The 16,572-nt window shown below is 39.8% G+C and overlaps 1 protein-coding gene across 1 annotated transcript in view; it reads left to right on the plus strand.

Moving 5' to 3' along the window:
• vps8 (VPS8 subunit of CORVET complex) overlaps positions 1-16,572 on the plus strand; it is a 109,160-nt gene that overhangs the window by 2,633 nt on the left and 89,955 nt on the right. Inside the window, exons 2-18 of the mRNA XM_053476992.1 lie at positions 1,370-1,438; positions 1,716-1,846; positions 1,969-2,065; positions 2,343-2,375; positions 2,488-2,542; positions 4,142-4,266; positions 4,383-4,469; positions 5,103-5,170; positions 7,676-7,829; positions 9,043-9,102; positions 9,743-9,850; positions 10,372-10,452; positions 10,863-11,033; positions 12,163-12,237; positions 14,497-14,532; positions 14,632-14,722; positions 15,546-15,592. Of these exons, the coding sequence (XP_053332967.1) occupies positions 1,370-1,438; positions 1,716-1,846; positions 1,969-2,065; positions 2,343-2,375; positions 2,488-2,542; positions 4,142-4,266; positions 4,383-4,469; positions 5,103-5,170; positions 7,676-7,829; positions 9,043-9,102; positions 9,743-9,850; positions 10,372-10,452; positions 10,863-11,033; positions 12,163-12,237; positions 14,497-14,532; positions 14,632-14,722; positions 15,546-15,592 (1,488 nt within the window). The remainder of the gene's footprint in view (positions 1-1,369; positions 1,439-1,715; positions 1,847-1,968; positions 2,066-2,342; positions 2,376-2,487; positions 2,543-4,141; positions 4,267-4,382; positions 4,470-5,102; positions 5,171-7,675; positions 7,830-9,042; positions 9,103-9,742; positions 9,851-10,371; positions 10,453-10,862; positions 11,034-12,162; positions 12,238-14,496; positions 14,533-14,631; positions 14,723-15,545; positions 15,593-16,572) is intronic.

A 16,572-nucleotide genomic window follows, 5' to 3' on the forward strand; every position in this document is an offset into this window, starting at 1 on the left:
TCCATCAAGCCAATCCCTCTTGTGGGAGATGCTCCAGAAAGCATGGGGTGAAATCTCATCCGATTATCTTGAACAGCTAGAATGCTTACAGGCTGTAATACAGGCTGTAATCACTGCAAAATGTGTACACATATGACATTAGAAAATTAAGTAACAAGAACAACAGTCAATTGTTATTTTAAGACATGAAGGTCAGCTGTTTTGGAATAGTTGCAAGTACATTTGCAAAAGCTATCAATCACTATGATGAAACTGGCCCTCATGAAGACCATCCCAGGAAAGCAAGACCAAAACTTCTAAAGTTTATTTAGAGTTACCAGCCCCAGAAACCACCAATTAACACACAGCACCTCTGATTAGATCCAGTATGAAGGCCTTCAGTATATGTAGTAAAAACTCAAAATCAGGAAAGATGGTGGAATTAGAAGGTGTGTTCAGATTTTTGACTGATGATATGTGTATCTATAGACATAGAATGTCCCTAAATCCAGTGGTCCCCAACTCTGGTCCTGGAGGAACACCTACTTTATCCTGTAGAGTTCATGTTAGTGTTTTCCCTGCTCCACCACACTCGCATCTATTTAGAAAAGGTTGTTAATTATCTGATTAGTTTAATCAGGTGTGCTGGGAGCAGAGACAACACTAAAATATGCAGGGCAGGATACTCCAGGACCAGGATTGGAAAGCACTTCCCTAAACTATAGAATGACTCTAAAAAAAGTATATAAAAGTATTTTACAGCACATGCTCCATCTGACAGGTTCTGACTTTAGTGTGACGCGAACACGAAATTTTTTAATGCATTAGAACTGATGTTAGACACAGAGATAATTTGATCTTTTGGTCCAGCAATTTTGTCTGGGCTGATTCTTATTGACTGCTGAGTTAATTAATGCTTAATTACAGTAACATTGGGAAAAAGCTCTGAGTAAACTGTGATTCCATGGAGTGGCTCTTATCACTTTCTCCTTTTCAAGCAGAAGTGTCTTTATTTACGGCTGTCAGATGAGATCTGAGCAGCGTTAGCTCTGCTCCTTTTCGTGACTAGTCTTCATGAACTGCCTCCATAACTGTGATATGATCCTGTTTTTTCTTTTCAAACTTTTTCTTCTCAAATCATCATCATCATCATCATCATAATAATTGTCATCTTCCTGAAGGTTAATATTTATTTCCTGTTTATTAGTACCATATTGGTGTCGTTCGCACTAAAGGACAGGGACGAGCTCTTAAATGGCTGTTTTAATCTTTGAGCTACTTTACTGTATTTGATTTAGAGGTTCGGTTGTGTGGAAGTTAACGGTTCGTCCAGCTCCTTTTATATCATCATAATTACTCACCTTAGAACAAAACATGTCTTTTGTTGCAGATTGACGACAAAGAATTTGACATCCCTCAAGTTGACACTCCACCGACTTTAGAGAGCATCCTGAACGAGGTGAGTGATTTCACTGTCCTGTTATATGGAGCTCACTGTGAGATCATTTATATCCTTAACGTTTACATAGAAAATTAACTTGAGACGGGAGAAGACATATAAAATCCTCAACTTAAGAATGCTTTAAATCTAAATACGCTTGTAGCTTGCATTAATGAGCTGTTATTTTAATTCAAGTGGGAAGGAATTGGTAAAGCATGCAGCTTTGTGGCTGTCAGGTCTGCGAGTGAAGGTGAGAGTAGCTTTTTAAATTGACTTTGTGTGTGCGTGTGTTTAGCCTGAGGAAGAGGATGAGCCCTTCGTTCTGGAGGACACTTGCCTTTTGAACACTGAGAACATGGATGCGCATTCCTGCGAGACGGCCTCCCTTGCCAGTTCAGACAGCGGAGACCGTGCACATCTCAAGAGGTGAAAACAAATTTTTTTATGTTCATAATTTTGTAATGCAATATGTGGTGGTGGTGTAGTAATTAATAATAAGAGATTACTTGTTCATGGATATGTATGTGTTTGTGGGTGTGTGTTTGCAGGAGAAGGAAGGCAGTCGAGACGAATGTGACCATCCACGGCTCGGTTCTGAGACACAGCGTCCTGAAAGGCATCTCGGCTCAGATCGTCTCCGCCGCCGTAAGCATTAATATTTTATTCCCTGTTTTCCGCTGTAGCCTCTGTACTCATTTATGAGGTTTCAAAATTTAAGCTGGTTTTAAGTGGGCGGGGCTATGTTGGCGGTAGGTGAGTCCACATCTGGACATCCAGATACAAAGGCCATGCCTCTTTTAGCATCTGGGGCCGTTTCATGCTTGTCTTTTGCCTGACACACAAATACACACACTAGTTGAAAAGACTGGCATTCACAGTGTCTCTCTCTCTCTCTCTTTCTTTTTTTTTTTTTTTGTTTCAGGACAAAGTTGATGCAGGCTTGCCAACAGCAATTGTAAGCATTCCCATTTTTCAGCGCAATCTTTTTTTGTGTGTTTTATCCAATTCAGCAGTTCCTCCCCTTGACTGTTTGCGTGTTCCTGTGAATGTGCTGCTTGTGTTTTTAGACTGTCTCCAGTGTTATCGCCGTGGGAACGTCGCATGGCCTCGCTCTGGTGTTTGGTAAGCACAAGTATAATCTTTAACTGGTTATGGCTTCATAGTAATTTATTAATTGTGGCATTTAAATGCACAACATCAAGCATAAAGATGAAAGACTACCAAGCAAAGGCAAGCAGATGTTGATCACCTTTTTTGCAAAAGAAATAGGCCATGCATTTAATCTTCCCATTAGAAAACACAGGGGGATTACTAGGGGATGGGAATAACCAGGGATCACCCGATACGATATTATAACGATACCTAGGTGCCGATTTGGTTTGTGTTGCGATTCTGTAAATATTGTGATTTTATGGATTCAAGGTTAATGTTGTTTTTAATTCTAGATTTTATTTATACCAAAAACAAACAAGCAAATAATTTGCTCCTGCCACACAAGATGCTTTGTTTCCTTCCAGTGTGTGAATAGCTTAGAGTGCACCACTTATAGGATCATTGAGGAACTGCATCATTTTACCACCTCAACTGCAAATATTTCTAAATAAAAAATAAAATATTATGGAGTCAGTGTGCCGAAACATTACCGCACAAAAGAATTGTGATACATCACTAAACTGACTTTCTGACTGAATGAACAGACTTGTAGATGCCATCTGTTAGAAATACAACATCTAAGGACACTGTCAGTCATTTGGAACAGTTGTGTAATCCATGTTCTCCTTTTTTTCCTTATTTCATTTGTATGCCGCTACAGCGCCTTGCATAAGTTTTCACCCCTTTGCACTTTTCCCACAGCTTAGAAATGGGTGAATATTTATGCAAGGCATGGAACAGCTTTATTCTCTTAAGATCATAATACAAAATATTTTGAGAAAAACATAAAAACATATCTAACTGATAGAGTTTCAGTTTAGGTTTGGATTTAAATTGTTATTTAGGTTAAATACTTAGTGGCTGAGACAACGGGCTAGTGGGTAATGTTGCTGAATCACATGTCCCAGTTCCCGTGGATATCCTGTGTGTTTTCCAGTTTCCTTGCACATTCCAAAAAACATTCCAGTACCTAGACTGTGTGTATGTTAAACCACTCTTAGGATGAGTGTGTGAAAAAGTGTATATGTGTGAAAAGAAACTAGAAAGAAAATAATATATATTGCATAGAAGTGATAAGCTAATAATATATGCATATACAAACTGTACAGTTATATAATAAACTTTTGTGGACTGTCTTTCTGATTTGCCGTGTCCTTGGTGGAATGATCAGGAAAAGGTAAAGTAAAACCCGTTGTGGTGTTATGTGGAAACAGCAACCAGTCTGTCCTCTCCATGAGCTTCATGACGACTGTGGGTCTGCAGCATGCTACATCATGGCTGTGTGTGATATATATTGTTTTTAAACAAAGTTTGGCCCCATGAGGTTCTTTTGCTAATGGCATGATCTCTGGTTGGCTTTTGATGGAAACACCTTGTTCGTTACCCGAACGCAACACTTCACTGTCGCAAGCATGTTTCTCTTTGGAGATTTCAACAGCTACTTTTCTGTCACTTTTCTTCTCCTGCAAGCTTGGATAACGTGCTGAGATTTGTACCCGTTGTATGTTGTTTAAACATCTCTGAAGCTCCGGATAGAGCTCTGTGTTATAAGTATATGGGTTGTTACAGATCAGAACCAGGCGCTGAGGCTCTGTCTGGGTACCACGGCGACAGGGGCAGAGTACGGTGCAGTGTCAGCCCTGAGCATTAACCATGACTGCACGCGTCTGCTTTGTGGCTTTGCTAAAGGACAGGTATGGCATACATCAAGTCAAGTCACCTCCTTTAAACATGAGGCTTTTATTTCAGGTTACATTAACTTTAAGATGTTTTTTGTTTCCTATTCCACGCCGACCCTCTTGTTTTTCAGATCACTATGTGGGATTTGGCTAACGGGAAGCTGCTGCGCACCATCACTGACGCCCACCCACCCGGCACGGCCATTCTGCACGTCAAGGTAGACTTGCTTGTGTACATAAGTGAGGAAGGTTTTCTAATTGAAAATATACAAGGAGCGTTCAAGTCAAACCGTGATTTTTGACTTTGACTTTATTTGTTTATATAATCCCCTGTTACACTATTGCAGTTATTTCCAGTGTTTCACTAGTGCTTGTATACCATCTACATTCTCAGTATGTCAGCACCATGATCGGACTGATTCGTGTCTGAAACAGGTGGACATGACATGGAACGAGGTCAGGACTGTACAGTGATGTGGCAATAATTCAATTTGAGGTCCTGTAATATGCAAGTAGTGTTGGTGAATGATTTTGTGTACAGTTGCACAAATTGGAGACAAAGTTATCTGTAGATTTTGAAGGATCAGGTGCTGAAGGTCTATGGAAATAACTGCAGTGGGCACCGAGCACCTTGGAAATATGCCTGTCTTTAAGACTTTCACATGGATAAGATGTTTTCATGTGGATAAGAGTCTCATGTGATTGAAGTCTTTTGTAAAATTCTTCTGTGAAGTATTTTAAAATTTTAGTACAAGCCCTGGTTTGACTTGAGTGCCCCTCATGTGTGTGTATATGTGTTTATTTATAAACCTCCTTTTTCGCTTTCTCTGTCTCCATTTTTTCCCCCTCAGTTCACAGATCTGCCAACGCTTGCTGTATGTAACGACAGTGGAGGATCAGTGTTTGAGCTCTCATTCAGGTGAGAAAACACAAATACCGGCTCCAACGTTAATACAAAAAAGCACAATGTTAAGACTTTAGCCATCAACCAGCTGGTGTGTATGTATGTGTATATATATATATATTTGCACAGCTAATCACTGTGTTCAAAGCCTGTCTTCAGCTACAGAAGCGCTGTTCACAACCTTTAATGCAAATTATTCATCCAGTCGTAGCTCGTTGAACATTGAGGCTAAAGAAGCTGAGAAGATAAAAGTTTTTTTCCTTTTATTTCATAAAATAATAATAAAAAAAATCCTCCTGATCTGATTAGTAACCTGACAGTCTGTCTATGTTGAATACATAATGTTTAAATGACAGAAATGTGTGTTTGTTGTCAGCATGTTACATTTAAAACAAATCCAGTGTTCAGTGTTGTCCAAATGTCCAGTCCAAATGCCAGTCGTGTTGATCGCTAATCAGAAAACTTTTATGACTGACTTTTTATTTATTTGAATCCCCTTGCATTAGATCACATGTGTTTTGTATGTAGTAGTCCAATTTTTTATTTATTTATTGATATCCTTTGGCATCAATAAAAGATCCATCCATCTATCTATCCATTCATCCATCCAGAGTTCCTTCCCAAGTAGTGCATCCAGTTTACCAACATATGGAGTAATTAGCAAAACCTTTGCTACTTTGCTACATTTAGCTTGAACATATTATGTCTGGTTCTGTAACGCAAACAGCTTTTAATACACAAATACAAAAGCCAGAGGTTATAATTAACCAAATAGTAAATCGAGCTAAATGAGTATAAAACAAGTTTTAAGGTAAAATCATGTTTTGTGTATTGTGCTAGCTACATCTGAGACACAATGCTAGCTAACACAGCTGAGGGGAATTTCCTACCACACTTTTTACCTCAGGGATTAAAAAAAAAAACAGAACTAATACACTTTATTTTGTAATGTGGAAGTAAATAGCCAGTTATGGTTTGTTTTTCTAGCTAGAAACAATTGTTCAAGGTGATTAGAATTAAGTAGCCAAGTTGCTAGGTAGCTTCCTTGGCTACATCTGTCAATTAGCTACCAATATATATCATATATAAGCTAGATAGCACAGAAACTGTTAATCCATTTCTGTATCAGTTGTCATTTTGGACAAGAACACACACACACACACACACACAAGAAGCAGTTAGCATGCACATGTACTTCCTCACAGCTTAAAGAAAAGTGATGTACAGTTTCTTCATTGGCCAGGACACAAACGAAAGCATTTTTTTCTCCAAAACTAGTAGTGAGAGTATATTTAATACTAAAATACTATTTAAAATGGCCAAATTTAGTAGCATTAGCTTATCTAGCTAGTTAGCTAAAATGAATGATGAGGCTTTCCACACAATGTCTGCAATCAAACCTGTGCCGTTTGTGTACCTAATGTGTCTGGATTTAAATAAAGTGTAAATTTTATTTAGGAGGCACATTGCAAGCACGGTGAACAGTCACAGAATGAGATTATCGATTTGGCTTTTCTAGATTGCTATATTTTCTTAAACTTGCTCTAAATATAATTTAGCACAAGTATAAAGCCAAAACAATAATCTTAGGTCAATGGCGCATGACTGTACATTTTGTTTGCATCCTGACTTATAGTAAAATGTGCAAAAAATTGTACACTTCCTGATTCCAGACACATGAAGTATATAAACAACAAACTTTTGGTTGCATATTAATTAGTTTGAGATGTTGCATGGAAAGCCTTATCATTTATTTTTAGCTAATTAGCTAGCTTACATGTTATAGGCTAAGGCCGCTGGATGCGGTGACACAAAGTGAACGGTCATGTGATGAGATTATTGTTTTGATTACATAGTTGTGGAATATTTTCTTGAAATCTCTCTCTCTCACTCTCTCTCTTTCTCTCTCTTTCACTCACTCACTCTTTTTTTCCCTATCCAGTTCATAATGGACATGATATCACTTTTGCCCAGCAGAAGGCAGTAGAGCGTTATTTATTTTTTCAAGTCCTCCTCATAATAGTGTCTCTACCTTGTTAAGGAAAAAGTACAGTGTTAAAACTATTTACATGTGATTATGGCATACAGACGCCTGTGCTAGTCGTATTCTTTGTACCCTAATCCAGTTTGAATCCCTACAGTGAGAATTAATTCAGCTCAGCGATGTGATTACTCCAGAAACTGCCCCCCCCCTTCGTTTCTTGATTTCTTGATATTATAATTGCTGTAAGATTAAGCGAGCAGTGTAATTTCTTTTGTAGATGTTGTGCCACTGGTTCTGGATCACCTTTCTGTCCTGTATAATTGTGTGGGTGTGTGGGAGTGCGGGTGTGTGTGGGAGCTGCTGAGTGATAGAGCTGCTGCTAGTCATTTACCGATCACTGCTATCACACAGAGTAATGGGTTTGACCGCAGCCTGCTGAAAGCCTTGATGATTTTGATTTGTCCTCTCACTCTCATTTTGTCTCGCTCCTTCTCTTCTCTGGTTATTTTTTTTTTAACCTCTCTTTTTCTCAGCAGGAGGGTGATGGGGATGAGGACGTGCGAGTCTCGGTGTTTGTTCAGCGGCAGTAAGGGGGAGGTGTGCTGCGTTGAGCCGCTGCATGCAGCCCCTGAGCTTAAAGACCATCCCATCACTCACTACTGCCTGCTGGCCATGGCCTCGCTCACCAAGGTGCCTCTTACACACACACTTTTTATTCCTTTCTCACTTCTTAACATTCTTATCGTAATTTTTTAAAATGTGGCTTCCTGAAATAATGGACATTTTATTTATTCTTTTTATTTATTTATTAATATTGGAAATTATTTATTCTTTTGTGAATAAAGATCAGCAGTAGTTCATGACACATAAACCACTGAAAATAGTCTTATTTTAAAAGCATCTGTATAAAAATATAATAAAAATTCTTTGCTTATACTAAAGGCACCAATTAATTAACATTTAATGGAACGGTAAAAAGCGTTCACTGCCTGGGGCACTGTTGGCTCAGCCACTGTAAAGGCTGTGCCAAGCTTGTACAGTGGGGCAAAAAGTATTTGCTCAGCCACCAATTGTGCATGTTCTCCTACTTAAAAAGATGAGTAATTTCTGTAAAGCCTGTAATTTTCTCAACTATGCGAGACAATATAAGAAAAAAAAAAAATCCAGAAAATACTTTTTTGGCCAAAAAAAAGTAAATAAATTATTTGTCAGCATCAAGCAAAGAAAACAACTAAGGAAATTGCTGAAATTACTGAAACTGGATTAAGAACTGTCCAGTGCATCATTAAAACCTAGAAGGACGGAGCTAAACCGTCAACTACATGGAAGAAATGTGGTTGGAAGAATAATAAATGGCGATCACTTAAACGCTTGGTGAAATTACTTAAGACTGTAGAAGTCAGAACTATACTTATTACACATGCACAAGATAATCACTTGTTAGTCAAACTAATCAGAAAAAAAGGGCTTTAAAAAAAGCCTCTGGAGTCAGGGTTATGATCTGGGGTTGCTTTAGTTGGTCAGGTCTAGATTCAGCAACATTATGTGGTAATAAAATTAAGTTATTTGATGACCTGAATGGGTTTTTCTTCTCTGATGATACAGGATTTGACTTGTAAGAGTGGTTCAGGGAGCATGAGGAATAATCTTCATGCATGTAAAAAAGTTTCACCATAATATGCCTGCAAATAAACATTACGAGAAAACAAATGGGTGGCTCGTCACACATAAACAAGCTACTGCTGATATTTTATTTCTCATACTGCCTACCTCATTAAACACCCGTATACACAATGTGTCTGTTTTTCCTTCACATTAACACCTGCATTGGCTGAGAACACTGTTAATGAGCAATAGTCACTCTCTTTTCTTCTTTGTCTCTCTCTCTGTCTCACACACACAGATTCTAGTGATTGGACTGAAGCCGTCTCTAAAGGTCTGGATGACTTTTCCATATGGCAAGGTACTGTGCAGAATCATTCATTAGGTGTGTGTGTGTTTGTGAGATTTTTTTTTGACGTGAAATCTGAACTGAAAGGCAGCACCTTTTCATGTCTTTAGCACTTTCTATCACATTCTTTCTCTCTGTCTTTTTTCCCGTGTATTTTTTATTTTTTGCTTTCCATCAGACGAAGCCACCCGAGAGCACAATGTGCGCTGACACTTTTCTCATTCTCTCTGCATCATCGTGTCTCTCGGCTGTAGAGCTCCATAGAGAGGCGTAATTATTTCCCTCAATAGGCCTTTTTTTCCCCCTCTTTCACTCTTCCTCGCCATTAGACTGCCAGCAACTGAGAGCGTCGTGTGAAGCCTTGGTGCTTGATCTGAACGCTTATGTCTGTCGGTATTGGAATGATAAGTGGCGTCCAGACAGACTGAAGTCCTTCATTTTCTCAGCGCCTGACTCGCACTGATAGTTCCTGGCGAGGAAAAAAAAAGCGTTTTTGTTCACTTCCTGCATGTTGCCTGTGCATTTGCATAAGTCTTTTGTGGTTGTTCTGATTGCTTTTACGGGTGTAAGGGTTACTTTTTTATCTCATGTTTGCTTTCCCTCTACTGTTATTTGACAGTCATTTTTTTTTTTTTTTTTGTTCTGAGTGCAGACCGACCCTGCCAGCGTGCCCCAGTTGGCGTGGCAGTTTGTAGCTGCTCAGAAAGCAGTGAACCCCATCCTCGCCTTCTGCAGAGGAGACACTGTCCACTTCCTGCTGGTAAGAATAATGAGCATTACATTTTACACGCTCGGGAGAAAATAACAGACTCTAAGATACACTGAAAGATCTGTCGAAAGACTGGATTTCTTTTCATACTACTTAGGTTGCGTAGAGGACGAAAGTTTGCACCTCTGTGGTTTCTGATTAGAAACTATGACATCTGTATTTTACAATTTATAAAAGAATCTTGCCTTGAGCCTCATCACGGCATCTTTTTGTGTTAACTTTTTCAATCACTAAATATTTGCACTTGAATTTAACATATAATACCTTTTTAGAGACTGTTTTTTTGGAAACTGTTAAAAAAATTATTCAAAAGCAGCATGTGAATATACAAAAATCAAGGGTAATCAAGATCACATGACTCAAATAAAAGGTCCGTGGAGCTTTATATCACTCCATAGCGATAGACTTAGACAAACATTAATGCATGCTATGGCTTATGTAGATTCGTAGAGTATCTGATTGACAGGTCTGTGTGTGTGTGTGTGTGTGTTTGTGTTTGTTTTTTTTTCCAGGTGAAAAAGGATGAATCTGGTACGGTCCATGTCATCAAACAGCGACAGCTCCAACTCAACTGTGACCTTATCAGTCTGACAGTGAGTCCATCCCTCGCAGCCTTCATCTCTGTGATCAGATTCACACATTAAAAACCTCTTTCATGCGCACACACAAACACACACACACACACACACACACACTCATGCTCACGAGTGAAATTGTTTTAATATTGTTCTGTGAATGATCTTGGTCTGTTTATAAATCAGAAGCCTTCCCCGACCAACAGAGTGTGTATGCTTTTGCTTTTATCATTTTTTAATGGAAATGTGTTTTATAGAGGTAAACTTTCTATTAAAAAGTGTGTATTACAACCCTGTTGTGTATACGCTTATATACGGTTTATGGAGATGCAGTCTAAAAACACAGACAGTTGATAAAGTTGCAACAAACCAGACAATAAAAAAATAGTTTTTTTTGTGTTTATTGAACATATGAACTCCTCCCTCAGTGGCTGAATCCTCGCACGCTGGTTTTGTTGGACAGCGGAGAGAAACTGCACGTGGTGGATCGGCCCAGTCAGGAGGAGCTGGAAACTCTGGACATGGCCGAGGTGCAGCTCGTCTACAACAGCAGCCATTTCAAATCGCTTGCTACAGGAGGCAACGTCAGCCAAGCCCTGGTGAGTAATGCCCAGAGCGTGACGAGTTTAATCACCTCTGGGTTTTATGAACACTGTAATAAGGACATCTTAAATTATTACTTATGTTCCACTAAGCTATAGCAGTGAGGTTATTAATAGCAGAAGCACATTATTTTAAAAATCAAAAGATAAAACATGATGCACTATAATGCAGTGTGACACAGAGGTCATGGCTTTTTCACTTGTACTGACAGCTGCTACACTGCACCACCTGCTACAGCTCACCCGAAGCGACCCTGAAATTCTGACCTCTTCTCTTCTATATCATTTAATATATAAATATATATATATATATATGACACCATATAGTCATCTTGATACAAGATTGACAGGCTTCATTAATACTGATTGACATAAAGGCCATGCCTCCTTCACTGAGACTAATACACACAGAGGCCACGCCTCCTACACTGGGACTTACAGACACACAGATTGTTTGTGTTGCACAAGGTAAAAAAATCCAGCCGAAATGTAGAGGGAAGGCACAGAGGCCACGCCTCCTTCACTAAGACTGATAAACACAGAGGCCACGCCTCCTTCACTAAGACTGATGAAGCCAGAAGCCACGCCTCCTTCACTAAGACTGATAATCACATAGGTCACGCCTTCTTCACTGAGACTGATAAACACAAAAGCCACGCCTCCTTCACTGAGACTAATACACACAGGGGCCACGCCTCCTTCACTGAGACTAATACACACAGGGGCCACGCCTCCTTCACTGAGACTAATACACACAGGGGCCACGCCTCCTTCACTGAGACTAATACACACAGGGGCCACGCCTCCTTCACTGATACTATTACACACAGGGGCCACGCCTCCTTCACTAAGACTGATAAACACGGAAGCCACGCCTCCTTCACCAAGACGGATAAACACAGGGGCCACGCCTCCTTCACTGAGACTAATACACACGGGCCACGCCTCCTTCACTGAGACTAATACACATAGGGGCCACGCCTCCTTCACTGAGACTGTTTTTACCTTTTTTCTTCGCAACTGGATAGTTGTGAGTCTGGATGAGATTTGGGATGGAATCTGTGGTAAATACACATCACGGCTGTATCACCATGTTTACACACAATGTTCTGTCCTTATTCTGCAGGCTTTGGTGGGAGAGAAGGCGTGCTATCAGTCTGTGTGCAGTCACGGTGGCCAGATCATCTACCTGGGAACAAAAGTACGTCTTTAGCAGAACGCAGCACTTCATTACAAAACAGGAGACAGTATAATCGAAGATCACTTTTAACTTTAACGAGCCGGTCTTTAACACTAACACTCATTACGTGCTGCTTTTTCTTTTTTCCTAACATGTTGTTATGATGTTGTTTACTATAAGAATGCTGTGTACAGATTGTGTGTGTAGCACAAGGTAGAAAATCCAGCCGGAATGCAGAGGGAAGGCTGTGGTTTCTGGCTGACTTCTCCATCACGTCTCGCTGAGCTTTTGGCACACGCCACTGCAATTATGCTAATTCGACAGCATGCATAATGTGAACGGTGTGAATATTCATCAAGGTCTGCTCGCCTTACCGGCCTCCGTGAACTGCCAGTTACCTGAGATGGAGAGAGACAGGGAGGGAGAGAAAGATGATTTTTTTGTTTTGTTTTGTTCTTTGTTTAAGTGTCAGTGGGTCGCTTTAATTAGAATGAACAGTGTAGAAAACGTACACGAGCACGCTAGTTGTGTCGTAATCGCCACTCTGACTGAGAAACAACATTAGAGCAACGTTGCTGTTCATGTTTTTCAATCTTCCGTGACGCTCGCAGCGCATCTTGCAATTTTTCCAGACAAATAGTGCTCGCTACTTAAGCACCCTCATCCTAAATGTCCCTGAAACACATGGGTAGTAATGCTCTTGTATTTTTCACGCCAAATACTACGATATAACTCTTTATCACGACATGCTCAGTTGAAACATGCTTTCTGTTCCCCTAGTTAGATGTTTTTTCATTTGTTTTGTAAAGTAGTTCTTTGATAGGCAGCTTAATGTACCTTAATGAACATCTAGCCTAGTGAACATTCAAGCCGGTTGGTGTGAGCACTAGGTACGAGTCAGTGGAAAGGTAGCCACTTCAAGCCAAAAAAAAATTTTTGCATACAACCCTGAGCGGGCCGACATCCTGCGCCATTGCCACCCAGGTGCCCCAGAAAGACGATGACCCGTTTGTCAAATCAAAAATCACTCTGCAATTTTGCATTCTCAATGTATTGAGATCACATGGGCCCGGATTGGTGGCGATGGTAATAATTTCCTAGAAGAAGTATATAAAAATCCACTGGATACGTTTTTTTAAACACTCCAAAATAACTGACTTCCTGTTGAGTTTAGCCCATGACATGCAATGTGAAAATTGTTCAGTTTAATGAGCTCTAAATGTGTACTGGGTTTCGTGTACATATGTGCAAGTGTGTATAAGCTATGCAGCAAAATGACGTGCGAGGGCCCTGTGCCTAGCTCGGGGCCCAGACTCTCAGGAATTCCTAAGGCAGCAGAATCCAACCTGGCAGATTCTACCCTGTTCTTGACTTTTTGACCCTCAAAAAGCCCAAGATGCTGGAAAAAACCTCCTTGGAGGAACAAGAGTAAAAACGTATTAAATGTTGTTGCTTAGGTGGTTTGAAGATGACATCGTTTTGCTTACCTATTAAGTTAATTATCTTTGAGTCTTGAACAAATGTTTTATGCCATCAGGCTGCAAAGTGCCTAAAAATACAATTTAAAAAATTGGTTGTTTCTGTAACAAACCCAGCAGCAACCTCATTTCCCCTCTTTTCTGTTCCAACCACTCCGCATTTAGCATCACCGGTATACTAATCACCGGCCTAATCATCTGTCATCATCTGCACCTGATTCTCACTGGTTCATGCCTTAAGTTCAGATGCTTGAATGAGACATAATTCACTTTGTGGCTTAACAAACATAAAAACAGTCCTCTGAAACTGCAACTAAGGTGCAGGGATTGGGTTAAAAAATGAGAGAACTATTAGATAACTATTTCTCAGACTACATTAAAATTACAAGAAGCAGAGTATGAAGAAATGAGTGGCGGCTCAAGACTTGTGCACAGTAATGTACAAGACATTGTAAAAGCATAGTGATCATTTTCTAAATCTCAGTCCATGGAATAAATTAAAAACAACTTTATATTACTATCTCATTTTTTATTAACCTTTATCTTGTTGCCAATTGTTCTTTTCAACAATTTAGATAGTGATCTGTGCTGAGCCAAACTTACAAATCGTATTTACATGCAATAAAGAAATGACACAAAGCATAAAAACTTTCTTACTAGTAAATGTTGGCTGTTATCTGTGATTGCTGTAATTGAATTGAATTAAATGTTTTTCTACAGTAGTTTTCATACTGAAACCCAGTCTTATTATAGTGTATTACAGCTAAAAAATCCTTTTTTTGTTTTTTTATTCTTGTTGCAGTCTGTCCATGTTCTGAACCTCAGGAACTGGAGAGAGGTGGGTGTGTGTGTGTGTATTTGTGGAGGGTATGTTTATATGTAAAATTCTGTATTTTTGTAGTATTCACCCCCCCTTTTTTTCTTTCCTTTTTTCCAGCGTGTCGATCATTTATTGAAACAGGAGAAGTTCACCGAGGCGCTCTCTTTAGCCTGGTCTTTTCATGAAGGCACAGCCAAAGCAGTATTGGGTGAGTGAACAAACCTTTTTTCTTAAATCGTCAAAGTTGTTGCTTACAGTGGTAGTCTTGGGGTGCTGTAGAGATGTGGAATTTTTACTGTAAAAATGTTCTTTGCTCTTTTACAAAGAAATTGGCAGGTTCTGTTCACTGATCAGTCGTAACATTATGACCTGGGATGCAGTGTGCCTTCTGACGCCTGTCTCTGAGAACCAGCATTAACTTTTTCAAGAGTTTGAGTTATAGTAGCTCTTATATTGGATCAGACTTCATGGGCCAGCCTTCACTCCACATGTGCGTGTCAGTGAGCCTTGGGTCGCCCTGTTACCGGTTCACTGGTTTCCTTTTCTTGGACCACTTTTATTAGGTTCTGACCAATGCAGACTGGAAACATCCCACAAGAGTTATAGTTTTGGAGTTGCTCTGACCAAGTCGTCTAGAGATCACAATTTGGCTGTTTTTAAAGTCGCTCAAATCCATTTTTCCATTTTCAGCACATCAACTTTAGGGACAAAGAGTTCACTTGCTGCCTACTACACTCCACCTATTTTCAGGTGCCATTATAATCAGATTGCCTCTGTCAGTGGTCATAATGCTATATCTGATCGGTGTACATGTGATGAATAATTTTGGCTATTCATTGACCTTTTTTAACTTTCCAACTGTGCAGAGCATTATGTTTTTGTCAATAGTTTTCTGTTGACATTTATATATAAAACTATGCATTAAAACTATGCTTAGTGGTCACCGCTTCGAGAATCATGACTCATTTGGTTTCTCATTTAATGAAAAAATCTCATCTCTCACACTGTCTTTGTTTTGTTGGACGTCCCAGGTCTGTTCGGTGACCCCGCCAAGTGGAAGGGCGTGGTAGCTGACAAGGTAACACCCACTATGACATAAAAGTGCTACTCACTTTCACTCATCTTCTATACCGCTTTATCCTGTGTTCAGGGTCGCGGAGACCTGGAGACTTAGGGCATATTCCAGGAGACTTAGGGCATGAGGCACGGTGCCAATCTATCGCAGGGCACACACACTCACACAACGGGAAATTTGGGAACGGCAATTGGCCTAATCTGCATATCTTTGGACTGTGGGAAGAAACTGGAGTACACGGGGGAAACCCACCAAGCACGGGGAGAACACACAAACTCCAAGCATACAGAGACGGGAATTGAGCCTGCCCGGGAATCGAACCCAGACTCTGGAGGTGCAAGGCGACAGTGCTAACCACTACACCACGTGCCACTCTTAAAGCGCTAATTATCTATGAATTATTTTACTGAGCAACTGAACGACAGGATGCCTAAGTGACTCAGCCTGCTAAGTTTTGCTAAGACTTTTTTTTTTTAGCTTGTTAACACTTTTCAAGGAAGTTTGCTATTGTGTAAATGGGGCGCGTTGGAGCAGATGGGAACTGTCTGTCACTAAACATCGGCAGAAAACTCACTCAAACCCCTGCGCTGATAAACGAAGGCAGACTTTTTCCATGAACCTACCTGTGAAAGTGTCATTTAAAATAATGTCACAGAAACATATGCAGACACATCACTGCTTCACTAGACATTTATCTTAATAGGAAAATCCAGGAGCCGTGAATATGCACAAGTTTGGATAAATATGCAGTTTGGACACACGTTGTGTCTCTGCGTCATGTCAGACAGCTAATCAGTTAGCTAGTTAGCTAACTCCTGGTTAACTAGTTCACATTGATACTAATAACATTTCATTTACATCGTTAACCTTTTATATAAAATCATAATGATCACAAGTTTGTCTAATTTTTTTTTACTAGCTTTAAATAAATTCTTTAGCTAGCGCACATATTTGGGGCTTCAGGTTTATTTATTAGAAAGGGG

Source organism: Clarias gariepinus, chromosome 18, assembly GCF_024256425.1.
Source record: "Clarias gariepinus isolate MV-2021 ecotype Netherlands chromosome 18, CGAR_prim_01v2, whole genome shotgun sequence".
Taxonomy (NCBI): Eukaryota; Metazoa; Chordata; class Actinopteri; order Siluriformes; family Clariidae; genus Clarias; species Clarias gariepinus.